General features: G+C 42.1%; 3 protein-coding genes across 3 annotated transcripts; 1 reads left to right on the top strand and 2 right to left on the bottom strand.

Moving 5' to 3' along the window:
- Positions 1-1088: 1088 nt before the first annotated feature.
- Positions 1089-3495, bottom strand: LOC137872909 (nuclear receptor subfamily 0 group B member 2-like). Its single transcript, XM_068711418.1, has 2 exons — positions 1512-3495; positions 1089-1429 (listed from the first exon to the last, which is right to left on the bottom strand). The coding sequence occupies exons 1-2, from the start codon at positions 2053-2055 to the stop codon at positions 1188-1190; spliced, it is 786 nt and encodes a 261-aa protein (XP_068567519.1). The 5' UTR covers positions 2056-3495; the 3' UTR covers positions 1089-1187.
- A 1153-nt stretch (positions 3496-4648) lies between these two features.
- On the top strand, positions 4649-8658 carry nudc (nudC nuclear distribution protein). Its single transcript, XM_068711416.1, has 9 exons — positions 4649-4844; positions 5506-5583; positions 5699-5911; positions 5993-6073; positions 6170-6283; positions 6488-6682; positions 6816-6899; positions 6985-7103; positions 8362-8658. The coding sequence occupies exons 1-9, from the start codon at positions 4770-4772 to the stop codon at positions 8411-8413; spliced, it is 1011 nt and encodes a 336-aa protein (XP_068567517.1). The 5' UTR covers positions 4649-4769; the 3' UTR covers positions 8414-8658.
- A 7647-nt stretch (positions 8659-16305) lies between these two features.
- tbxta (T-box transcription factor Ta) lies at positions 16306-19019 on the bottom strand. The gene is made up of 8 exons (XM_068710650.1): positions 18835-19019; positions 18195-18459; positions 17643-17777; positions 17494-17555; positions 17348-17409; positions 17047-17220; positions 16743-16866; positions 16306-16564 (listed from the first exon to the last, which is right to left on the bottom strand). The coding sequence occupies exons 1-8, from the start codon at positions 19017-19019 to the stop codon at positions 16306-16308; spliced, it is 1266 nt and encodes a 421-aa protein (XP_068566751.1).
- Positions 19020-27415: the final 8396 nt, after the last annotated feature.

Genomic DNA, 27415 nt, shown 5'->3' with positions numbered 1-27415 from the left:
TTTTTTCCCCTGAAGAAAAAAAACAGGTTGAAAGGTACAGAATATACATTGTGAAAATGTATTTTTTCTGCTGTGAGGTTTATGACGTTCATATCGTGTGGAGCGTGTTTCTCTTTCTTCAAAGCAGGTTCTCATTATTAGTGTAATAACATGAACTCTGTGTTGACTGCAGCTAGTCTAATATCAAGTAGACCTCTAATGACATGACTCTGACTCAAGGAGTGCGTGTCGGTTTTTACTACCGCAGCCATTGCTTGCTGTGTTTGCTCCTGGGTTCTGATGGGAATTTGGCCAGCTGACTCAGTGGAATTTATTCAGCTCTTGTGTGCTTCTTATCAGCATTAGTTTATGAACCCTTTTATAACACACATGGGCAGCTAATCCACATGTTTTTAAATGTGTGGCTTTAACTGTCCAGATTACACTCTTGCCACCCAGGATGTTATCCTCTCGTGCCTCCATTTCAAATGTAAGTATAAAACAAAAAGTACGTTTGTGACCGAGATCATTTACACACACAGTGTATTTTAAGTGTGTATGGAGCCTCAGGGTGGTTATAATGAAATGGTGTGAGACTGGTTGCTCAGGTTTCAACCAAGAAACGGAAAACGCTACTATATTGTTGAGGTGATAGTGTGTGTCTGTGTCATATATATATATATATATATATACACACTGTATCATCCTGACATACTTCTTATTTCACCAAACTGGGTGACGTGTCTGCTAAAGCTTAGCATTTTGTTTTCATTCGCACATTGGATTTTCTCAGGTTTCCTGTGTAACGCTTGGGCCTCTCACCAAGGTGTTGTACTTTGTACGTTCTGCCATTGATGTGTCGGCAGGTTCTTATATTGACACTAACTCATCTTTTAACTGATTTCTTGTTGTAAAAACAATAAAGCAAATGAAGTGAAACAAAAAGAAGAAATTGTTTGCTTGTCATTTGCACATATGGCCACATGAGGGAGTCAAAGTACTCATCTGTCAGGTCATACTGCCTTTAAATTCCCCCTAGGACACTTCTAATAGATGATTTATATACTTTTCACAGAAGTCATGCGGTTCTCAAGCTTTATAAAGCTGAAGAAAGTATTAAAATGTTTATTAATGAGCTTCTTGACCAAGGTTCACTATAAAAAAAAAACAACAACACTTAACTCACACAAGGCTTTCTCACTGGGATCTCATTGCACAAACAACATCTCTGTTAATAAATGTAACATATTTGCGTTGCCAATTACTGGCTTGAAGAAGAGCTCCGTGACCAGGCTGTGGCTGACGGTCTGAGTGGTGGAGGCTGCTCCAAGGACGTGACTGAAGCGAGCGGCGTCCTCCGGGTGCAGGAGGCGGATGACTTCTCGAAGAGCTCTCTGAGCTTCCCGCTGGAGGCCTTCGATGAACGACGAGGCGCTCAATCCCGGAACAGCTGATAAAGAGAATATTCTGTTTAACCACATATCCAACAAATTAAATTAGCGTTGGCAAAACTAGTAAAAATGAGTTTTTACCTGGGTCGAACAGCAAAGCCCCTTTTAGATAAGCATACTCCTTTGGACTGAGATCCAGATTCCACAGCTTATGCAAGCAAGCTCTCAAGTTGTGAACTCTGGCAAGAGTCGGTTGGTCAGCCTGGTTTCCCGCGAGTCCTGGTCCGAGCAGAATCTTTCTAAGGATACTCGTATTCGGTGCATCCGTCACCTCAAAGACTATCTTTTCTTGGGCAAGCCCCAGAACAAATAGAGGAACCCAGCAGCGTCTTAACAAAGATGACTGATCCTCTGACGGAAGCTGACTGAAGGATGGCAAACTTCTCACGAAGCAGACGGTTTTGACCAGCACGCTGGAGGCCACTTGGCAGGTGGCCTTTGGGTCCTGAAGGCAAACCGTCCGCCTCTGCTCACAGTGGCACTTGTGTGCTGTGGCGTCACGGTTCAGTTTGTCATTGAGGTAGCGACTCTCGCTCCCGCTCAAGATGTTGTAAAGGATTGTGTGAGGAGGCTGATCCCGGTAGCCAGAGCAAGAGTGGTTTGTAAACTCTTCCAGAGGAAACATTACGAAGGAAGAAAAGTATCCACAGAATGACTCCAGTGAACTCCACGAGCTCAGGCCCCGACTGTATTTATCCAGGATGTGGCATAATCAGCCTTGACCCTCCTTTTTAAGACCCTGCATTTGATGGGAGAAAAGTGACCCTGGACTTCCCATGCAGAAGGATCTAGGTTCTCCACGTGGCTACGATAAGGCTAAACTCTGCAGCTGAACAAAGGGAAGGGAAATACAGAAGCCGGTGGGGTGAATGACATTTATCATGTTTACTTCAGTCGACTCAGCCTGTACCGGTCTATCAAGGACTGACGGGGTCAACGCACAGGATGTCGCCTGACATGTGTCCCAGTTACACCCTGGAAACTGCATGACAGGTTGCAATGTTTCTATTGGGGGTTTTTTTTAACAGGTTTTGAGGATTACAACTGTAATTCTGCCTTTATGACGTTTACCTGACTGTTATAACACATTCTTTTATGAGCATCTTGCACATGATATAGGCAACTAACTATTTGGAAACTCCTCATAATCATGCTTAATTAAGGTGGAATCAGTTCATTAATTCCTCTATAGATGCTGTATTCTGGGCCGCAGACAGAGCTGTGAACTCTCATCTAGTGACAACTATGGATGTCACTTTCTAATACTATGTGTGCTCTATATAACACTAATTGTCAGTGAAAATAATTTGTATGAATTATAACATAAGATGTTAATAATTGTAACATCTTAAGAGCTAACTGGCTTATTCTTTGACATAACCGTTAAACTGGTACAAACCATCCAGCTGTCTTTGTTGATACAGTCAAAGGCACCAACATTGTCTGGGGCCTACAGGTGTCAATAATAACTATATTGATCATTTCCCTGGTATGGTAAGAGAGACTTATTATTTGAAGCCCTACATTCTAATAAAATACAATTGTAATTTCTGAATTTTTTTTCCACTAACCAAGCCGCTTTTAACCTTACAAAAAAATAATTCTGACATAAAAGAGCAGAATCTTTTTTCATTTTAAGCTGTTTTTCTGAATTTGTTTTTTCTGCTATTGTAATATTATTTTTCGCTACATTGGGGCTATGAACTCACGAGGGCAAAAGTAAATTAATGCAGCAAGTATACCATTTTTTTTTGTTGCATTTTAAAATTATAATGTGGTGCTTTAAAATAATATTTACATTAAAACATACACTGCCTGGCCAAAAAAAAAGTCACCACCAAAAAAAAAAAAAGGTCACACACTCTAATATTTCGTTGGACCGCCTTTAGCTTTGATTACGACATGCATTCGCTGTGGCATTGTTTCGATAAGCTTCTGCAATGTCACTAGATTTATTTCCATCCAGTGTTGCATTAATTTCTCACCAAGATCTTGTATTGATGATGGTAGAGTCTGACCGCTGCGCAAAGCCTTCTCCAGCACATCCTAAAGATCCTCAATGGGGTTAAGGTCTGGACTCTGTGGTGGCCAATCCACGTGTGAAAATGATGTCTCATGCTCCCTGAACCACTCTGTCACAATTTGAGCCCGATGAATCCTGGCATTGTCATCTTGGAATATGCCCGTGCCATCAGGGAAGAAAAAATCCATTGATGGAATAACCTGGTCATTCAGTATATTCAGGCAGTCGGCTGACCTCATTCTTTGAGCACATACTGTTGCTGAACCTAGACCTGACCAACTGCAGCAACCCCACATCATAGCACTGCCCCCACAGGCTTGTACAGTAGGCACTAGGCATGATGGGTGCATCACTTCATCTGCCTCTCTTCTTACCCTGATGCGCCCATCACTCTGGAACAGGGTAAATCTGGACTCATTAGACCACATGACCTTCTTCCATTGCTCCAGAGTCCAATCTTTATGCTCCCTAGCAAATTGAAGCCTTTTTTTCCGGTTAGCCTCACTGATTAGTGGTTGTCTTAAGGCTACACAGCTGTTCAGTCCCAATCCCTTGAGTTCCCTTTGCATTGTGCGTGTGGAAATGCTCTTACTTTCACTATTAAACATAGCCCTGAGTTCTACTGTTGTTTTTCTTCGATTTGATTTCACCAAACGTTTAAGTGATCGCCGATCATGATCAAATCAGGATTTTTTTCCGGCCACATTTCTTCCTCGAAGAGGATGGGTCCCCACTATCCTTCCAGTTTTTAATAATGCGTTGGACAGTTCTTAACCCAATTTTAGTAGTTTCTGCAATCTCCTCAGATGTTTTCTCTGCTTGATGCATGCCAATGATTTGACCCTTCTCAAACAGACTAACATCTTTTCCACGACCACGGGATGTGTCTTTCGACATGGTTGTTTAAGAAATGAGAAGCAGCTCATTGCACCAGTTGGGGTTAAATAACTTGTTGCCAGCTGAAAGATAATCGCCCATGCAGTAATTATCCAATAGGAGGCTCGTACCTATTTGCTTAGTTAAATCCAGGTGGCGACTCTTTTTTTTGGCCAGGCAGTGTAGTTTGTCGCTTTCTTTTCTAGAATCTTCTCCCCGGGCGCCTCAATCGCGCCCTGAACCAATACTCTAACTCTATTGGATATTTTGATTGTCATTCAAAGATCTAGCCTTCCAATTGGTCAAATTCTGCGTGGGCGGGGTTTGTTTCTAGGAAGTGAGTTGTGTGTGACCAGTGACTACGGGGCCTAACTCAACTTTTTGCTCGTCATTCGGACAGCTAACATTATTGTATTCAAACCGTTTCTCAATCTACAAACATGGGCGATGATGAAGAAAAGTATGACGGCATGTTGCTTGTTATGGCGCAACAACACGAAGGCGGGATACAAGAGGTAACTTAGTTTGTTGCTAACATGCTAAAGCTACCGTGCTAATGCTGAAGCTAGTTAGCCTGTAGGCTAGTAGGCACACCTCGCATGTCACGTTAGGCAGTGGCATTCAGAAAAGCAGATGTGTTCAGCTATATACAAGGCTTATCTAACGTTTTCATCATCATTAATAGGACATACTGTAACTCTAAATATACGTCGTTAATCAATGGGGTGTTATGTTGAATTTGGCATACACGTGACTAACACAGCAGCACGAGATGTCAGTCAAATTACATTTTTTGGTTTTTATATAACTGATTTTCTAAAGGATTTATTTTCCTGAAGTTGTTATGAATATTCGCTACACAATTCATTTTTTAAAATTATGTAGCACTGTGATGCTGGGCCCTGTAATTAATGTCTAATAATATAAATAAATAAATACATTTGTTATTATTATTTATTTATAATTCATGTAATTAATTCACAATAATGAATGGAATATTTGAAATAATAACACAAGGTTATGGAGGCTGGGAAGAATAATTTAATGTTGATAAAACAGCCATGAAGCTAATAAATATAGAGGGACTATCATATCATCCAGTCATGCCAACAATCCTCAAGCACATAATACATAATAATCTGTTATATTTGTGACGGCCTATTTTTCTCTCAACAGTTAGTAAACACATTTTTCAGCTTCCTCCGCCGCAAAACTGATTTCTTCACCGGTGGTGAAACAGGTGCCGCAGAGACGGTGAGCGATGTTACTCTATCTGCAGCTAATGTGACATTTGATACTACGCGCATGCTCTGTGTCGTGACCGAGACGAACCTCCACATACTCATGTCTGATCATCTCTCTTCTACAGCTGGTCAAAGATGCTCTCGCCCACCACAGTCAGCTGGCGATGAAGTCCCACAAAGAGAAGCAGATGAAACAGGAGAAGGAAAAGAAAGAGAAAGTGGAAAGAGCCGCCAAGCTAGCGGCGGAAAAGAAGAAGAAGAAGACAAATGAAGACGGTCCCAGAATTCAGGAGCTGACCGACGAAGAAGCAGAGAAACTTCAGACTGAACTGGACCAGGTGAAATGTGGGAGCCTTGAGAATCACCGTCGTTGTTCTTTTACAAAGATTATTTATTAATTTGTGTTATATGTGTTGTAGAAAAAGAAAGAAGAAGAGAAAAAGAAGACTGCGACAACAAATGCAGAAAAGCCGTCTGACAAAGTAGAAAAAGAGAAGGGGGTGAGTTAACGATTTCCAGAGTGAAATGTCGGTTATAGACTTTGACATTTAATCCTGTTTCTGCTGACGCGCTCATCTTAATTTCTCTTTCCCCAGTCTGAGTCTGAAGGAGAGGAGGACGAGAAGGACAAAGACAAACTGAAGCCCAACGCAGAAAACGGAGCTGACCTGCCGAACTACAGGTGGACACAATCCCTGTCTGAAGTTGACGTGAGTGCCTTTCAGAATAACGCTTTGACTCGTTTCCGCATCACCAGCTTGTGTTTCCCGAGCCTCTCGCACTAGGTGATCATCTCGGGGATCAAGTAGCCAGATTTTTACTAAAAAAAACAAAAAAACGGTGACATCCCTCTGCAGAACCTCTCCACGTCCTGTCTGTATCTAACAACATACATTTTTAACGTCCTCCTTCAGCTGGCCGTGCCTTTCGACGTGAAGTTCCGCATTAAGGGGCGAGACGTCGTGGTGGACATCCAGCGGCGCTCCATCAAGGTGGGCCTGAAGGGACACCCCCCCGTTATCGAAGGGGAGCTCTACAACGAGGTGAAGGTAGAAGAAAGCTCCTGGCTCATCGACGACGGCAAGGTTGTGACAGTCCACTTGGAAAAGGTAAGAACATTTTAGGGACATTCAGAGCTTCTATTAAGGTTTTTTTTCGAATGAAGCTCTTTCTCTTCAGCAGTGACAAAGTGAATGAAAGAACCGCGGCGTTTCTGAGCCTGATCATATTATTTTGTTTCAGATTAATAAAATGGAGTGGTGGAGCAAGATCGTGACCACAGATCCGGAAATTAACACCAAGAAAGTCTGTCCAGAGAACTCAAAGGTAAAAAGGATGTTTCCTACCTCCTAAACATCTGCAGTAACCACTTCCTGCCTCGTCCTAACTGTGTGTTCTTCTTGCTGAGCAGCTGTCAGACCTGGACGGAGAGACGCGTGGTATGGTGGAGAAGATGATGTACGACCAGAGGCAGAAATCAATGGGCCTGCCTACGTCAGAAGAGCAGAAGAAACAAGACATTCTCAAAAAGTGAGTTTCCAGTGTTTTGCCTCAAAATAATGACGGGTGTTTCGGACATCTTTTTGGTGTGTGTTTTTTTTAATTTATTTTTTTTTTTTTATTGGCTAACTTTCCAAGCAGACGCTGTGTTCAGGGTCAGTTCTGCAGAGACTTTATGATCTACAAAGGTTTTATAAGAAGAGGGACTTTGAAAGCTGCCTTTCTAGTTTTGCCCTCGGTGTTACCTCTCGGTGCTCAAGGCCAGACTCACCTGCTGTAACTGCAGGTGATAAAAGATAGTGTGACGTTTGTACCCACCGCATGCACAGACGGGACCAGAAACTCGCTGTAAACTTTCACTCTACACCCTTTTGTGTTGACGTTTCACAATAGAATTCCACTCTATGACTTTATGGTTAATCTAGACCCAACAGAAACCCCTGAGACTCCAGGTTTACGATCATCCAAGTGGGTTTTGCATGTTGTAGTCCATTACCTACAAACTGTGTGTATACTACTCCCCCGTTATTTTTATGCTATGCTTCAAATTTCTAGATTGTTTTCCTACTTTTTTTTAAAAAAAAATTATTGTTTTTCCAGTTCATTTTAGTGTCTGCATGAGGATTTTTGCTGATATGTAATCCATCACTGTGAACAACTAGCTGCTCATAAACCCTATTCACACAGGACTCGTATAACCTGGGGTCTTCTAGTAATCTCTAACAGTCGCTGTGCCACTCGTGATTTGGCAATTATAAGTGAAAGTTTTGACAGCATTTTTGGTGCAAATTCACGAGGCTCATCCTGCTACATCTGCATAAAGAACCGTTCACCGTTTGTGAATATTGCCATAAATAGGCTTTTGTGATATAATACTTGTAGTATTAAACATAGATATTATATAGTATAATAGGTTTTTAATATAAGCGGATGTCTGGGGGATTACGTCATACTGCATGTGTGGGGGAAAAAAAAGGTTGTAGAAAGCCATAGTCCAGCCATGACGTATCATGTCAAATATTAAACAGCAGCAGTTAACTCGGATAAGACCTGGTGACGCTCTCCTTACTGCAGTCAATACCGTCTCTTCCTCCTCCGGCTGCTCTCAGACCAGAGGAGACACGTCTGTTAAAAGTACCTCTAAAGATCGTTTGTAGTTATGTTACGGTTAAACAATAACACTGAGATGCCAGTATTCTGATTAGCTGCTGTCAGAGCTGTTTTATCGACACAACGTTCCAATAATGGACTGACTGTAAACCTCTTGTTGTGTCGTGTGTCTCTGCAGGTTCATGGCCCAGCACCCAGAGATGGATTTCTCTAAAGCCAAGTTCAGCTGAGGCTGGCTGTGGAATCCACGTCCCGATCCATGTGCATCACATCAGAGCCGCCGTCGGGCTCCGTCCATCTGTCCATCTCTCCGCACCGGACGTGGTTTTGTTGACTTAGCGTGTCTGAAGTGCATCGTTGTCGCCATGATGAGGTTGATGACTGGAATGCACTTGTTCTCCCTTTTGCATGTCGTCTCAATATTTAAAGATATGTCTGGATTTTTTTTTAATAAATAAATGAATTTAAAATTGAAGTGATGCATGAGTGTTTACATTTTTACCTTTTTTATTTAACCAGATAATTAATTTGAGAACCAATCGTCATTTACAATGACCGAGAGAAGGCGGGTCAATACAAGACATTAAAACATAGATACAACTATTATGATACACATTTAAAACCTCACAACACATACATTGTACGAACATAAATCTATGTACGGTGTTAACAGAGAGGCAAGTTACAAAAGCAGGTGCAGAGATCAGAAACTCTCGCCTGTGATGTGTGACTACAGGAGGTTAACGGAGTGAAGTTTGAGCATCTTTTGCAGCTCGCTCTGGTCACTAGGAGTGTCGTAGAAAATGATTGCAAGCCGTGCAATTTAAATTCTTTGCCTTTTTTCCAGGCTCACCTTTGTATTTTTTTTTTTACTGGCTATGAATTTGGACGTTCACAACCTTAAAGAGTTCAAGGCCAGGACTAGTGGGTTTTATCGTCCCTCAGAGTCAATGAACTCAGCCGTGTGTCCTGTTTGGAACCCATTCAAAGGCTGCTGGCCTACAATGAGAGAGAGCAGGTTCTCTCAGAGTTCATCACTTAGCAGAGTCATTGTATTGTACTGGAAGTCCAGAAAATACCAAATCAAAAGATATATTTGCAGTTGACTTGTATTAGGCTTCCTGTTAACCAGTGAAATGTTCAGATATGGTATAATGCTCCTCGCACACCTGGGAAAGAGTTTCAATTTTGAGCCACAAGGGAGCAGTGTTTTACTTAAAGTGTAACGAGAGCGTTTGGAAGTATTGGTGTGAGTGTTTGCGTACACCTACATTCATACTGCAGAGAGGAACTTCATGAGGACATTGAAGAAGTTACAGTGTGTCTCTCAGCATTAAGTAACAGGCGTTGTACAACTCTTTCCACATAATGTAGTCGTACTCCCCAACACCTGTAGACACACTTTAATGTGTAACATTTGTGGATTTACCCCCTTTAAGTGTGTGAGATGAAGTAAAATGTCAGGAATTTTACTGTTATCTTCAATCAAAACTGACCCAGAAAGAACTCAGGTGAAATTCAATGACTTATATCCAAGAAACGTATGCGCATGTCTGGTAAACACAAGATTTAAATTGTTTTTGCATGATTCTTTCTCGAGGAACCCAGTTTTACAGATGGACAAAATCATCTGCGTCGACTAAAAGCCTTCTTTGGTCGAGGACAGTCCAAACAATGAACTCCTCTCAAATGGTGCTTTGTGTGGAAGCGGTGACTGACCCGTCGTCTGAACCCTGTGGACATTCGGCATGCCGCTACCAGTGTGCTGAAAGACACGGTTTCTCACTCAGACCACACTGGATATCATGCACCTCTGCTAAATGTTACTTCAGTGAAGACCAGTTTGCTTACAAGTCCTTTCTGCTCGTGTGACTGTCCACCGCTAACTGGACCGGCCTGTCAGGATGGTGAGAGGCTGTCACCATCACTGTGGTGACCGGAGGAAACATACATTAGCTTATGCTGGCTAGCAAGTCTTTCTAATGTGTGAAATTGCTCGTGTAGTTCAAAAACACTCCTCGGACATCTGTGTCATCAGGACAATACGTGTTTTTTGCAAAGGCTGACTTGCTGGGCTCCATTTTCGACTCACAATTTGAGATGTGTTACCATGCAGGGCATATCACGGAGCAGATGTTACAGAAGCAAACACAGTCGGCTTTAGCTGTATTTATAATATGTATTCGAGGGCCATGAAGGGTGTGTGTAAAGTGGTCTTCAATCAGTGGCTCCCAATCTGTCTGGTTAGTGTTCCCACCTCCAAGGCTGTGGCCTGAAGGAGCATTTCAACCAAATTATGATTTTTCTGAGAGTGAAAAGGTGAAAGAATCCAGTTTTTAGTTTAAAAGTCAGAAAAAAAATTATAATTCTGGCTATCTTACATGTTTTTTTTCTTCCTTATTCCTTCAGTCATCTTGTGACTCCTGACATTTATTTTGGAGGGTCCTTCACCCCAGGTTGGAGTCCAGCGATCTAAAAGGACTGCACCATTTGTTTCAGCCATCTTACTACAAATTACATTACTTCAGGGACATTTTATTGCTTAAAGCTTTCGAGCTCGGGTTGTTGTTAAATGTAATTAATGAAGAAGTTTCTCTTCTCTCCGATTGTACCAAGAGTTTGCTTCCATGTGTGTTCAAGGAGATTTGCAAAGCCCAGAGGGAAGAGGAAAAGAGACAGATTGAGACAGATTGAGACAGATAAACGATGTGTTGCGTTAGCCTGGCAAGCTAACGATCATTAATGGCTTCGGGTCAGTGCGGAGTCTCAAATTTGTCAGTACAAGTCGAATCCAGTCAGCCTGGGTCTTAGGCCACTGCAGAGTTCTAGTATGAGATGGGCTGGAAAATATCCTTCAATTTGATCTCGTAGCAAACGTCATAACTGTGGAATTCATTGGAACTTGCCAGAAATTCATGTGACCCTTTAAACTTAGTGGCAACCTACGTCTTTTACTTTGGAATTTTGGTGGCAAAAGATACGAAATGCAAGGAACCAGCCACACATTGGGGATCATTGTAGCAGCCAAACTTCCAGTGACTCCAGTAACTGCAAGGGAGGTGAAGCCAGAGGCCTGATGGGATAGTGGATGGGTGGGGCGGCTGTATGACTGCGCAGGGGTTGAGGGCAACGGAGGAGGCCGAGTCTGCTCAGCTGAGAGCAATGTCTCACCAAGGTACCAGAATTTCTTCATTAACGAAGACACACAGACATCAGAGGGACGGGGTTAGGGTTTTGGGGCGGACGAGGGGGCGGTCTGCAAACACACCTCCCCGCCGCTGCGCTGACTCGCTGTTCCAGACTTGACAACTTGTTTTTTGGCAGCGGCCCCTCGTAAATCAGCCGCAAGGCCCTGCACAATGTGACTCACCATCATAATCGCGATGTTTGCGGAGGCCGCTTCGCCCTTCTGTCTTCTTCCATAAGGCTGCTCGGTGGCTTATTCCTGGAAGTGGAGGAGGGATACGTGAGGGGACACCAGGACAAAGATGAGACATCTTCCTCATCTCTCAGATTTAGATTCACCTCACTGGATGAAAACGCAGGTCTAATCGTCGGTGTCTTCAATTCATAGTCATAGTCATTAATGAAGTCCAATTCTGTCACTGAAACAGATGGAAAATGTAGTTTTGGTGTGTTTTACCCTACACTACAACTACAACTAATAACTATACAGTCACAATAAGGCAACAGTGAACTAACCCAACATCTGCATCTGTCCTCCACACCTGGGTGCTGGGCACACTCTGTAAAGCGTATTTGGAACACACACTTCCAGGGGTGGAGAGGAGGCCAGTGTGCAAAGTCAAACTCCAATTGTCAATTAGTGAAGGCCAACACAGGCTGCAGGCTGGGGTGTACAGAGCAGATCAGCCATCATGGACAACAAAGGCTTCAGTGAGCTCAGGGTCCTCAGATCAACACGCACTTGCACACACACACACACACACACACACACACACACACACACACACACACACGCACTCTCTCTGTAAGTGAGAGGGAAGAGATGGCTCTGGGCCCAGCAGGACCTGTTTATCGCTCCAGACTGAGCAAAGACCATCAGCAAACATCCTCCCCGTTAAGTCTGGACAACTGCTCATAAACAGGTTTGCATCAACACACAGACACACAGACACACTCTCTCTTTTTATTTTATTGTTTACTGAATGTAATAAAGTCATTCAACTTTCAAACTCCAATTCTATGAGTAATAACTAAGATGAAAAGTACCTCAATAGCCTAATAGGTAGAGATTGTAGACACAGTGTTACATACTGGCCCAGTATGAATCACAAATACTCGCTAATATCAAAAAAAAATGTCAGTTGCTCATTGGTCCAGTGAATCAAATATGAGAATATTATTTATATCATACATGGGAAATGTATAGTAAGACATGTTAAATACAAATCGGTTGGATTAGTGTGCAGAAATGTAATACATTTCATGCAGTACTGTACAGTATATCTACTGTAAAGTACTGTACAGTATATGTACAGTACTGTATATATATACATATATGTTCTTGTAAAAGCTGAAGCTCAGATTAAAACGGTAAAATAAGAAAAAGCCAAAAGTGCTATTTTATAAGAGTAGTACAATGTGAGTAGTCAAAATTAAAGATTTATTCAGGAGAGGCTGAGATGTTTTCTTTTTTTATTTCACGCACGTCCTCCTTTTTAAAACCTGGCGGCCTACATTACCCACAATACAACGCGGCTGTCAATAGGCGGCAATCTACGATGCAGAAAGTGCCGCAGGGGTTGACTCCTCTGGTTGCAAAAAGGAGTCTGATTGTATAGAAGTGTATGAGAAAATGACTCAGTAAACGTTGTAAACACATGTTTATGGATTATTTCAACATGACGTTCATCTACCGTAAAGCAGGGTTTGCTTTAGGGCGTGGCTACCCTGTGATTGACAGGTCACTACCACGGCGTTGTCCGGTTTCTGTAAGTTTCCACTGTTTTCATCTTAGAACGTTAACCCTCTCACAGTGTGTTGTCAGTCATGAGAGTTCATTGTAACATTTTGGTCTCCTAAAAATGATTCAGCGTTTGGTTGTACTCAGCTCCTCTCTTTTGTGACACTTCTGGTTGCAGAAAAACAAGATGGCAACGGACGAAATGTCGAACTGTCGGCTTCAAAACCTTAGTATAAAGTCACGGTGACAAAGTCCATTTCTTTTTTCTTCAACATTTAAGTGCTGCTTTAACACCAAAGCACCTGTAGTAATAATAATGTATAATAATAATAATATGAAAAAATATATAATTATTAAACACTTTGCTTCAGATAAGATAGCACTTTATTAATCCCAAAGAAAATTCTTGTGCAAGACATTAATTAAAGATTACAGAAAAATAAGGAAAAGCAATAGAGTAAGAATAAGAGAGTAATTAATATTAAGTGTATCACAAGTAATACTGATACCAGTGCAAAATAGAATAGCAATAAACGTAAAATCAAAATTAGTAAAATAAATTAGCCAAAATAAAAAACTAAATTACAACATAAGAATTAAAACAGGTGAAAAAATACAAAGCGTATAAGAAGTAATACTAACATCAATGTCTAATAGAAACTGAAATAGAAAAGAAAAATGTATATATTATTATTATAAAAGTAATACAAAATCTATGTTGCATATGAAATTAAAATGTAATATTTCACTATGTTATAAAGCAATGAGCATTTGTAGCCTTTGATACTAAGGTACATTGCATTCTGTACTTGTGCAACAAGTAATTATAATGTAAGTAGGAAACTTGTATACCATCTCTAGAAAAGCACTTGTGAAGAAATAAACACACTCAATGTTATTTTGCTCATCTGAATGAATGTCCAAAATCTCGAAAGTGTAATATGTCATTCGACAGCTCAAACAAGGCAGCAACGGTATTTTGTTGAAGCTAACGGAGATAAGAGTCCTACATTGGGAAAGGCAGTGAAGTGGAGGTTTTCAGAGATGTCGGCGCTTCATGAGAGGACCTTTGCTCCGCCGTGATCGGCCCCGCCAGCTGCAGGTCACATTGCTGCTTCATTACTGTTTGCCCGTGGCCCCGTGACCCTCCAGCATTCATTTGCACCTCGGTGAGGACCACTCCATCACTGCTTGGGGGCCGAGCCTCTGTGGGCCTGACACACACATCACACCACTGACATCATGAGTGCACGGCCAAGCCACTGGCCTCAGGTATGAGCCGGGGACGGAGCCGAATCAACAATAAAGTACTTAAACTCTATATTTTGGATGTTTTTGTCTCTGTGTTTTTTTTTCTCTTGTCAGTTGGGCTCAGTACTGCGAATGCTGATTTCTATTATTCATTTTATGTATTTTTTAGATTATTTTTTTTCTTCCTCTTGTGTGTACTTGCACTTTTATTATAACATGTATGTTATTTAAATTTTGCAATATACTATAAAGATGTGTCTGTATACATTCTAGCAAATTGAATAGTGTTAAACAGAAATTAGTTTAAACTAAAACCTTCAGTCAGTGAGAATCAAAATGTAAATAATACAAAATTCTTTTCATGCATCATTTCCAGACCGTATGATTTTTTTTCTTGACGGATCCTTTCTTCATTTAACTTTTACACATTATTTGACTCTGCTCATGATCATATACAGAATAAATTATGACATTATAACAAAGTGTTAAAGTTGGTAAACTGAGTTGAGTTTTGTTTGAATCCACGATGTTCCTGCTGATAAAGCAAAGCTGACTTTGCAGTAATATCTATGGTAATGTGCAGATCTTAGTTTATTATATTCAATCCCAGGTGTTGGCATTTTGGACTTGTCTTCAGTACCTTTGACTTTCCTCACATGCAGATCTAAATGTGTTGGCCGTATGTCGCACCATAACGCAGATTGTAACAAAAGGGTGCCAGTGATGGAAACGTACCCCGACAGATTTCTTAAACTGGACACTTCTCCATCATCTCGTCGTTTCAATTACATGTCAGAGCAGCCATATCCACTTAGCGTAGCTGTGCGGAAGCTGTTATATAAAGTACGTTTGTACTGCAGGGCCAAAAGCTTGATGAGTTAGGTTTGATGCACGAGTTCAACGTGGGACTTGACACTCCACTCTAAACCCGTGGGCTCCGAATGAGAATATAAGGAATGCTATTGATGTTCTTTCTTCTTCATTAAACCACAGTGGCCCTTTGACCTCATAGATTTGACCACTTCAGTGTGAATGTACATGATGTTTTATGCTTTAGTTTTTTTCCTTCTGTCCCTCTGTATTAAAAGCTTTGTGTCAAGAAAATAACAACTTATTATAGTACTTAAAGGTGAGAAGCAATACATTCCTTGAGTTACAATTATTTTTACAAGGTACGCAACAAACAGACAAAATTTGAGAAAACAAACATTTTTAATTTATTATTAAATGACATAAATAAAACTCACAGCGAGTTCAAATACAAATAGATAGTTATGTACATGTGTTTGTGCAGGGGGGGGGGGGGGGGGGGGGGGTCTTGACAAAACCCTGCCAGGATGCATAAGGCACTTGTGTCTCTCGGTCCGATCTTGGAACATTTATTGCAATCAGAAAAGGCACATTTATATGGAAAACACTGGACGTTAATTTATTCTATTTACACACATATACACATTTATGTTAGCAGAACCATTCTTTCATCTTATATATTCAAGAATAAAAACAACAATACAAAGGATTGCTTAGTTGAGTTTGGTTGTGTGGCACTAAAGGGAGTTCATAAAAGGTGTAATAAACAGGTTATAAATGTGTAATAAGCATGTTGGGAGTTACTAAGAGCAGAGAGGGAGTTCTGATCATGCAGCTATTCTAAGGCTTGTTATTCTAGTATGATATTGTCCATCATGGAAAGATGTTGATTGTCTTTCAAGTTCTGTCTTTGCACATCACCTGCTCGGTATGACTCCAGCCTATAGCTGAACACCTTTTCTTTTTTAATTAGAGGCTTTGGAATGATTAAACAAAGTTTTTTGTTCACAAACAGGCACCAGAAGAGATCCTTGCAGATGTCACATTTCATCTTCTCCAGGACCTTTTACTTGTGTCTTTAGTCCTGCTATTGAAGCCACTAGAAACGACCGTGAGGCAGCAGACTTTTTTAGCTCAGTAGCTCTGAGCCACAGGCGCCCAGGACGCGGTCAGCCTGGCGATGGAGCTCTCGAACTGGGCTTCCCCAACCCCAACCTCGCTCAGGCTGGGGTCATACATGGAGGAGGGCGAGGAGACGGGCAGCGAGGAGGTCAGGCCTGTGTATGAGGAGCCCCTCAGGAACTGGGAGGTCAAACCTCCAGGTATGGAGCCTGAGGCCGAGCCTGAAGGGGTGAGGGTGGTGCCGGCTACTGACCATAGGCTGGGGTACTGACTGTGGACGAGAGGGACAAGAGGGTTCTCTTATTGACATGGCATTTGATATTGTTTACTCAAAAAACTGAGGGTTCAAAGATGGCCGCCACAGCGGGGCTCATTGGGCCATCCCTGCCCATAAAAATGTACCCAGAACTGTTTCCACAGGGACGGGGAGCGTCGGTTACGAGGCTTACCTGGAATTAGATGTGGAGTTGGTGGTGTGGGACAGAGTGCCCATGCCTGTGGAGTTGGGGATCTGGAGAGCAGACCAGCTGTCATGAGAGGGCAGAGTCCCTGAAGTGTTGTCCATGTAGTTGTCTGAAAATAAGGTACAAATAACAACTTAATTTGTTTCCCCCTAACATGTTAAATTGAATAAATGAACGTGGTCGCGGTACATCTGGTAAATGTGTAACCGGACAGGATGAGGAGGATGTGATACAGGGTCAGACAGAAACACTGAGGTTGCCGGTATGTGCGGTCCAAGTGGGGTCTTACTTGTGCTGGAGGTGCGGTGGGGGTAGTGGCTGGGGTATGGGGCCGCTCTGTGGCTCCTCAGGCTGGAGTAGCGCTCGCAGTAGGAGCCCGAGGAGTGGCCCCCTGTGCCACTGAACTGAGGAGGACTGCTGCTGGGGCAGATGGGACTCTGGCCTGGGAGGAACCAACCTCCAACTGTGGAATTAAACAGAATTAAGTCAAACAACACATCACAGATCTCTGTGTGACAACACGTGAAGCATACTATTTCACCGTTATTTTATTTACCATATTCAGTAAAGTCTAAATAAAGGAAACTCACGCTGAGAGTAGCCAGACTGTTGGCTGTCTACACTGTGATCGGGGATGTCTTTATGATCGCTCCTGCAATCAGTAACAACAATATTAGACACCATGTTTTATATATTGACTTGATAATTTGAGGAATATTGAGGTTCAAGTCTTTACCTTTCTTTGGCATCCAAGAAGGCTTTAGCAAAGGGATTGTGCTTTATCTTCAGAGCAGTAATCTGTGAGGAGGACATGACAACTGTGAGAATTTCAATCAATATGTAAAACAAGTCTGTGTCGATACGGTTTCATGGAGCGCAGCTGACCTCTTCATTCTGGTAAGCAGTGACTGCGATGAACTGCGTTTCGGGGAAAGACTGGCTGCTGATCATCTTCTGGATGCCTCCAACCTTCACGATGTGTATCCTCGGCTCATATTTGTGCAGAGAATTCAGCATGATCTAAAGAAAAGAATGACAATCAATGTTACTATTTATCATTATAATAAAGAGCAGGACTAATGTTACACCCAGTCATTTTGAAACTGTTCTCAGATCAAGAGAAGAAACGCCACTTCAGTTACAGTTATCCACTTGACTTAAGCAACTTTCACCTGATACTAAAGATCCACATGATTTAGTCATGTTTCAAAATAATTCAAAAAATGTATATTTTAGTGTATATTTTAAATTCCAGTGGTAAAGTTAAAATAACAATTTTATATTAGACAGCATCTTTAAATTAATGCATCGTGTGTGTTTTTTTGTGTCCTATGGCACAGTTGAAATATTATAAAAAGTGTCAGAAACGCTTTTCATATTACCATAATTTATGATATTCCTCGCGCATGGATCCTGCATATCTAACAGTCTCCTCACCTGTCCGCCCCCGTTGAGTTTATTGGAGAGTTTCACTTTGCTGAAGGAGACGGGCGCTTTCATCCAGTGCGCTCCGAAGTTAGGGGAGTCCGGGTGGATGTAGACGCAGCTGGGGCTCTGGGGCTCCGGTTTGCCACCGGGGACCCACTCCCCGTTCACGTATTTCCACCGGTTGTTGTCCGCGGCCACGAAGTCCAGCAGCACCGAGTACATGGCGTTGGGGTCAAGGCCGCTGACGCTCGCCCTGAGCACCGGAAACATCCTCCTGGAAAACAACAAGGACGGAATTTGTCAGCATTGATACATGGCGTTTGTGAGTGCATTTCGCCAATTTTTTTAAGCACCTCATTTTCCTTTAACTCACTCACAGATCCAAGTTTCGTTAGTTTTTTAAAACGTCCCAAGGCCTTGAAGGCCTCGGGAGCGGCACCTTTGACCGAGCACGTACGCGCGAGCCAGAGTGACTTAAAAATATAATTTACTTTACAGCTTTTAAAATCAACAACATTTTATAAATTAGCGTCTCCACGTATCACACTGAAAACCCCGTGCGTAAAAAGCGCGTAAATGTGCCTGGCCCGTGCGTTACCGGCACTCCCTCGGCTTCTCCACAGGCTGCTGCATGCTTCATTAGACCTACCTTCCAGTTTTGGTGACAATCATCTCGTTGGTTAACTCTTTGAACTTGTTCCACAAATCCGCATCGTCCAGCGTCAGTTTAATATCCCTCTCGGACGCGTCCCCCTTCTCGCTGCCCTTCTGGAACTCGCTCTCCACGGCGCTGAGGAGATGCTCCAGGCGCTGGTCAGTGTTGGAAGAAGTCATTATTTCCAAGCAGAGTAGATAGATCTAAATCCAAGATGTTTGGTGCAGGGGCTCACAGAGACACCGCTGACAGAGAGAAGGCCCGAGTGATACTGCTTTCTAAACCTCGAGGCATCATCATTTTAAGGGCCCCCAGGGACCTCATGGGGATGTGGGGCGTGGTCTGTGCGCACACAGATCGCGTCTTTGACCGGGTTCAACGTCTCCAAACGCCGCCCCCACACCAGGCTGAACATCTCTCCACAATATAACTGTTTTCTTTATCATTTAAAAAAAATGTTACTTTTTAAGTTGCATTGTTTTCCCCTGAACCAAACTCTATTTAAAAATAAATCTATATTTCACAGCTTCCATGGAAGTTCAAATAATGCATTTCCTGGTTGGAGTGGACTTTGGGATTTATAGTCTGATACCTACAAATCTATTACAGTCTTCTGCAGCTGATGCCATACTCATTCAAAGCTTTGCCTTCAGACAAAAGAAGGGAAGCGAGGGCACAGAGCCATGCCTTTGAACTCAGTTATACATTTGCAAATAGTGCTAATCTTTTGTTGTCTCAAATCCACATGTGTTTACTGAGCATGGGCCATTAGGGCAGACTCTGTGTTCCTGTTGTGCCAAAGTGTGGACGGCACACAACTGAGGCCTGGATTTGCATAATGGAGCCGCACGACTCCCTCTGAGACTCTGATATTAAACATTTCAGCCAGTTGGAGGCCGAGTGCTCGGCCAAAGCTATTTCTACGTATTTCTACCAAACCAAAGCTGTGAAAAAGTCTCTCTATCTGACATCATTCACCAGCAGAGCCTCTCTGTTCACTGGATGCATTTCAGGCACAAAGTGGAACTGTACTGTCGTGGAATATTGACACACAATTTTGCAATAAAATGTGACTTGTTACAATAGATTCCTGTCCTGTTTATTCAAGTACTGTCCTTAGAGAACAAATAAAAGTTACCTTTTTTCAGTATCTATTTTATGATATGCTATCTTCACCACATGTCAGAGAGATTGTATTGTATTTAACAATGAATTTGTTATTGAGGGAATAGAGTTTATCTGTTCAACAGTTAGCATCCTGCTCTTATAGTGTCTCTCTGTTTTACTTTAAAGTGAACATGCACAGAACTGGGAAAAAAAGATAGAAACTGTAACTACATTTATTTGACAATTCCAGTAAATAATAAATAGATAACAACATTTTAGCATTATTATACATTGTTACAGATTTTACTACCCAACAGTATACAAAGGAGTAAGAATTAGCTTCACCTCGACCTGCATCAGCATTAGCATGCTACCTACACATTAATGCATCCGTAACAATGATAATAATAAGAGCACTGAAAGGCCTTCTGCTGTATCATGAGCATGTTTTATTTTCAAATGCATTAAGTACATTTTGTTGCTCATACTTCTACATGTGAAATGTGTAATGAAGTATTTTTACTTCATTATGTTACTATTTCTGCTGAGTAGAAGGTCTGAGTACTCGATTTGTACTTCACTGCATTTCAAAGTTGTTGTTCTTTACTTTTATATATTTAATTGATTAAATGTGCGTCGTTAATATAAAGCAGATAAATGAGCTCCACCTCGGTCTGATGTATAATCAAAATATTGCTTACACATAAATTAATTTATATAATATATATTACATCAAAATATATGAGTTGCTTATACCTCTTTAAATTAAATTTATCTCCAAATTGTCAGATAAATGCATTTTTCAGAAAATCCAATAAGTTTGTAAATTTTCAGTTTCAGAAGTATTTTGTTTGAAAAAAACAAAAATGTTTTAGTCTATCTGGAAAGATCAAAATCACAAAACTTTGACACACACAGTTTTCACTGGACATGGATGAGAAGTACAGTGTTGTAATAGAGTATTTCTCCTCCTCCACCTCTGCAGGCCACGTTCATCACCTGCCTTACAGTGTTCATTGTAATGCTCCCCATTGATCCTGAGGAAGGTTTCCATGTTCCACATCTGAGCCTTCTTGCTTTCTCGCCTCTGATTCCACCGTCTGTGATGTACTTGGAATTGAGTGAGGGCTTTGGAGCGCGACTCCACTTTACTACACCACTTCCTCCAGTTCTACAGAGGCCATAAATGTAAAGGGGTTCTCTCACACCTTTCCATCCCGTATCATTCAGCAGTCTCTTCCTTCTCCCCCTGTGTGTGTGTGTGTGTGTGTGTGTGTGTGTGTGTGTGTGTGTGTGTGTGTGTGTGTGTGTGTGTGTGTGTGTGTGTTTTTTTAGTTTTGGAGGCTGAGAGAAGGACACAGAGAGTGTTAAAAAAGAGGCTGCATACAGGACAAAAACCCCCGCACACCAGGCCTGAAGGCTCTGCTGACCCCCGACAGACAGTCAGACTCGCAGGGAGCCGCCTCATAACTCCACATCAGCATTTATTTCACCCATCATGCCTGTTTGATAAATCAGGGGATGAGTCGTCTGTTAGCTGCAGCAGCCAAACACTCTTGGCTGAACCTCAGCTGTGTGTTTGTGTTTGTCAGGTGTTGCCTGGTGAGAAGTATTAAAGCGCAAAAACAACACGAAACATCCGTGCAGTTTGACCGACAGGCCGAACCGAGGTGCAGGAGGAGCGTCTCAGTCCCACACGGTGAGCGAACGTCTGCTCTGAAAAGTGAAGTTTACTTGAAGAACCAGCTGAGTTGTCCCACTGGGGTTTCTCCCCCGTGAGCGCACCGCTGCCGTCCGGCGAGCTGAGGGTTAACCGACGCAGGCCTCGCTCTGGCATCGGCACACACTCACCTAGGTGAGAAATATTGCAGAGGTCTGGTGCTTCACAAAGGGACAGTTATAACGATGCATATTTTCCAGAGGACTTCGCCGGCCTAAATAAGTAAACACAAGTAGGCGGATGAGTCAGCCCTGGGAAGAAAAAAACTCTCTCTCACACACACACACACACACACACACACATGTACAAACACACACAGTCATTTTTTTTTTATGAATTATGACATAAGCGGGTTACTGAACAAAACAACACAATAACTGAAGCCCCAAGGACCAGAACTAAGAGAAGTCTCAGAGGTGTAAGCAGCCTGAAGTTACATAATACATCTAATACTGTGTCTGATACTGAAGATGCAGCATAGTGATGGGTAGTTCATATAAAATGGGAAATGTGGAAGACAAACAGTGTGCAGCGTATGCGCACATCCCAAAAGTTCAACAGGTGCAGGATTAAAAAATCAAGGTAAGTATGAAACAAAAGATCAGCGCAGTGTTAAAAACTGTGCAACGTTTCAATCTACCAGACCTTTGTCAGGCATTATCAAATCACCGTCACAAGCAATACACAACACATTCAGAACTCAGGTGATTGTGATCTGCATGATTGAGAGTCAATCTGCTCTCAAATTGGTCCAATCAGAGCCGTGGTTGTGCATTTCGACTCACTCAGATATGAGCACACTGAGATAAACTGGGATTAAAGGGAGGGGGCATCAACAACCTGCTTTGGGAAAGAGATGCTTTCTATACTTTTACCCTGAATAGTCTTATCTAGCTTACATTTTGATTTTGATCTTTAATCTTTTTCAGGTGGCTGATAAAACAAAAGTTGATTAACTTTACTTTTACAAATATCTTAAAGAGTCTCTCCAAAAAGTTTATTTCTGTTGATGCAACCTCCCACTTTTTCTTCCATTTTTGTTTGTGTTGTACGTAAATCTTTTTGGCGAGTAATATATTACTCTTCTTTTTTACTTTTTGTATGTTCATTTTTTTGGGAGGATTTTTGTTATTTATTTTATAACTTTGACTTTTCCTCTTATATATTGTAGTTAATATGTACATTTATTAATTATTACAAACATATGATTGCTCACTGAACTTGACTGTATTCCTGACAAAAAATGTATGTAATGTATGTGTGTATATATATGTATGTGTGTATATATATGTATGTGTGTATATATATGTATGTGTGTATATATATATATATATATATATATATATATATATAATATATATATATATATATATATATATAGTAGGATTTTCCAGATGTTTTATGTGATTTATGATTTGAATTTGACTGTTTAATGTTTTAATTAATATATGCTTGTTTCATATTGATCTTGATGTTTCTCCTTTCCATAGAGGTGTGCTCTGTGCCTCATGTGGGAGCATCAGTTCAGTTCAGCTCTGCTCTGATTGGGCCAACTTGAGAGTAGATTGACTCTAATCAGCAGATCTCAATCACCTGAGTGCTGGATGTGTCTGAGTCTATATATTGCTTGCTCTGCTTTGTGATGGCCGGTTTGATGTGAGGCCTCAGGAAGATTGATTCAAACGTTGCACAGTTAAAATTGCTGCGAGCTTTTAAGACAGATCTCTTACGAGTCGATTGACAATCGACTGTCATCACACATAAAAGTACTCTATTCAGAATCTGATTATTATGACTTATTATTAAAAATGAAAGTACTCATTGGAAGTTGTATAGCTAATGCAGCTACATACTCTTAGGCAGTTTCATCACAACAAGGCATTATAATTAGCATACATGTTGCATTCAAAATCTTCATATGTAAAGAACTAAAGTGGTCTGATTAAAGTTTTAATCAATCCCTCTGAAACGTGTTGAAGTAGAAAGTAGACTAAACTGCAAATGTTGAAGTTCAGTATCTTTGTTCAATATATCATGTAGAGGTATGTGTTGTGTTTGATAAAGAGAAATGTACACTGTTTGTGTGCGGGAAAGACAGCAACCAGCAGCCCCCACGTCCTCACATCCATAGTAAGCCTGCCAGTAAACACACACACACACACACACACACACACACACACACACACACACACACAGCCCTCCTGATGTGGATTGAGCCTGAGCTTCGTCTGTCACTTTTGCGTTCCACTTCAAGTTCAGGAAATCTAAACTTTCCTCTTCTAATCACCCGTCCCTTGAAAGGGATAAAAAGAATTAGTGGGGACAGTAATTGCCCCCCCCCCCCCCCCCCCCCCCCACCGGCCCTCATCTAGGTGCCCTACAGTAGACCTTGAGACCTTTGGCATGCTATGTCAGGAGGCTCAGCTTTGACACTACAGGGACTGAGCCGGCCAGCTCTGGAGAAACAGAAATGCTGAGGAGACCACGGGGAGGACAACTTGTTAGGTCTGTGTAAATAAAAAATACAGCTCCCACGAAGGAGACTGTTGAACTGTATTATGAAGCAAGGCATTGCTGGTATGAATGAGCAAAGCAGGAAACATGTCAGGTTTCTAGAAACAACTTTAAAACATGATAAATGGGAGAAGTTTCGAAAAAATCCTCAAAGAACTTCTTTCCATTGGACATATTCGTTTTGCCTGCCGAGTAAATAAGAAAACATATGGAGTAAACAAAGTAGCGTGAAAATACTCAAGTAAGTACAAGCACTTCAAAATTGCACTTTTGGCAAAGTTTTCTATGTTTGTATTTGGGCCAGTGTGACAAAATTACACAATTATGACAAAATTAAAGCAAAGAAGAAGAAAAAGCAAAATAATACACCAAGATTAAGAGCATGTTCTCAGGAGCAGCACAGGTATGACTCTTATATTAGTTTGATACCAAAGGTTGTCTTATCTAAGAGGAGAAAAGGTACGACAGGTTGCTAGGCAGTGTCCTTATATATTTGATCGTTTGTTTCAGTATTGCACTACAGGTTTTATTCACGGACAGCTCAGCTTTGCTTTTGATTCCTACAAATTATCATCAATTCTGTACTATATATTACGCAAAAAACGTTGTCACTGATTCGTGGTCTTCCCCCCTCGTAGAGAGTGAGGTTGTATTTCACGCTTATTTTCTTCCTTGCAGGTTTTGTTTTCGCCCGTTTCTTTCCACAGCGATCGGTGCTGCTGCCTGATGCAAATATGAGCTGCTGAGGTCAGCAGACACCAGTGTGTGAGAAAACACAGTTAAATCTCCGCGCTGCAGCTCCCAGCTGTGTGCACATGCTACCACACACACACACACACACGCACACACACACACGCACGCACACACACACACATTAACAGTAGACCCTGTTGAGTGAGATCACACTTCAGCCTATCTCTTCTGACGTGAAGAGGGATTGACTTGGGCTGTGCTGGGAAGCTCGAAAGACATTAGCAAATATTAGCAGATATCAATCATAACTTTTGGGTGGATCATCATAAACCCGAACCCCCGCTGACTGCTCGGGAAGACGTCTTATAACCGCCTCAGTCTGCCATAGGACAGTCTCTCTCTGCTCTGACCTGGGTGGCTGAGTTTTTTTAGTGGGAGGGTTGAATGGGCAGGGGTGTGTGAGGGTGTGGGGGTGTGTGTGTGTGTGTGTGTGGTGTGTGTGTGTGTGTGTGTGTGTGGGGGGGGGGGGGGGGGAGATCAAAAGGAGCGAGGCCAGTTTCCACTGACAAACAGTAAGTGTTAAAGACAGAGGATTAATGATAGGTGCAGCCAGGAACATTATTTACCAGAGTCAGAGGACGTGTGACTTCAGAGCTCATCACCCTCTTCCTCTGGCGCACTTCCTCTCTCTATAAATGCACAATTAAAATGAGATGTTCACACAACACCGTGTCACCTTCAAAATGCATCACCAATGAGCCATCGGCGTCTTACTTGCTTATCACATTGCAAGCAATGATACGGGTGACTAATTGACCTGGAATGTCAGCGATGAATTGAATAAAAAAAGCTAAAGGTTAAGAGAGAAAAACAGTGGTTGCCATTTACTACAGGTGCCGCTGTTAAGCGTTAGATGCACTTTGTGTTGTCATAGCAGCCACAAAGTTTTTATATAAACCTGTGGTTGTCACATAGGGGGTGGGGCACCGTTAAGAGTCGCAAGATAGATCTGCGGGGTTATGAGATGATTGACAGAATAGGACAGAAACATTGTGAATTTCTGCATTATTTTACATCTTCAGGCCTCTGACTCTATTTTAATTCAAATAAAACAAGGGGGAAAAAAATAATCATGATGTGTTTAAACTGAGCTGGACAAATATATGCTCATTATGAATGGATGACATAAAAATAGCTTTCAAGCAACACAGAATCAAATCTCCAATTTCTGTTGAGGATTTTTTAACATTATCCAGACACAGATGCTCTGAAGGGAAACTTGAGTCTGAAATATTTGTTCATACAGAAAATTTGAATTACCGTGTCATTATAATGGATGAGTATGGGGCGTAGTTGCCTGTGCAATAGAGCCAAAAAGACAAACTAAACTAAATCTGCTTTTGGAACACAAACTACACGTTCTGCACAGTGAAGTTACAATAAGCAAAACATATTTTTTGGAGTTGAGGGGGACTTAATGTTCGACTTTTGTTTGTTATAGTCTGCTGCTGTGAATTTCTGTGCATTTGTCCATGCAAACATTGTATAACTTTCAATCTTTTGCACATTTGACTCTGATCTCCGGATCAGCGGATTATGCCAGGGCTTAAATAGATGTATAAAAAGCTGTATGCAACCGTGACAATTGGCTGCAAATAGCTGTGGTTTCTTTTTCAAAAGATTGGGATCCAATGATCCAGATGTTTAATATTCCTGTCAGATTGGTAGCTTTTTAAAGGACAAGTTCACCATAATAGTTCTGTCTCAGTTCTTTTGGTAGCCATGCACATTGCTTTACCCCCCCCCCCCCCCCCCCCCCCCCCCCCCCCAAAAAAACAAATGATTGCTGCTCTCTTCAATCACCTCAGCCCAGTTTACCAGCAGCTGTAAGGCAGCAATCATTTCCTGTTCTACTGTAGGGAAGCATCGTTGCCTGTGAGCCCCGGCATGCAGCTCTACCTCTACGGGTGTCCAGGGGCCCCAGAGATGCCCCAGAGAGGACCGCCAGCGTCTGCCTGCAGAGTCTGGGGGGGGACAGGCAGGACTTTAGGAAAAGGGGGGGGGGGCTCCAGTGCACCGTAACTGGAGGGGGGGGGGGGGTAAACAAGGGGGCTGGGCAGCTTTTACTGCCTTCCCACGGCCAAGCAGCAGCAGCAGCTGACTGGAAAGTGTTACCTGGGATATGCCCCCCCCCCTCTCCACCAGCAGACAGCCAATCTGAATGCAGGCGCAGTGACCAGGTGTACAAACAGCAAACAGTGGGGCCACATCAAAGGCTCTCATAAAAGACAATAGATGCAGCCCTCCTCTTCATCTCCCCTGCCTCCAACCCACTCAAGTCCAGCCAGGGCTTTGACCACAACACACAGCCCTTCCAGATGCGCTGCATCCCCCCCCCCCCCACCCCCACCCCAAGACCAGCACACTGCCCCCTACTGCCCAGTGTGGTGGTGAGAGGGGAGGATTACGGCTTCATTCAGGCTCCAGTCCCTTTATGGCGAGTACAGACGGGCAGAACGGTTCAAAAGTCTGAAGCATTAG

Source organism: Cebidichthys violaceus, unplaced genomic scaffold (assembly GCF_023349555.1).
Source record: "Cebidichthys violaceus isolate CVI_PGR_0920_01 unplaced genomic scaffold, fCebVio1.0.p SCAF_16, whole genome shotgun sequence".
Taxonomy (NCBI): Eukaryota; Metazoa; Chordata; class Actinopteri; order Perciformes; family Stichaeidae; genus Cebidichthys; species Cebidichthys violaceus.
This window is presented reverse-complemented; position numbering and strand designations above follow the sequence as displayed.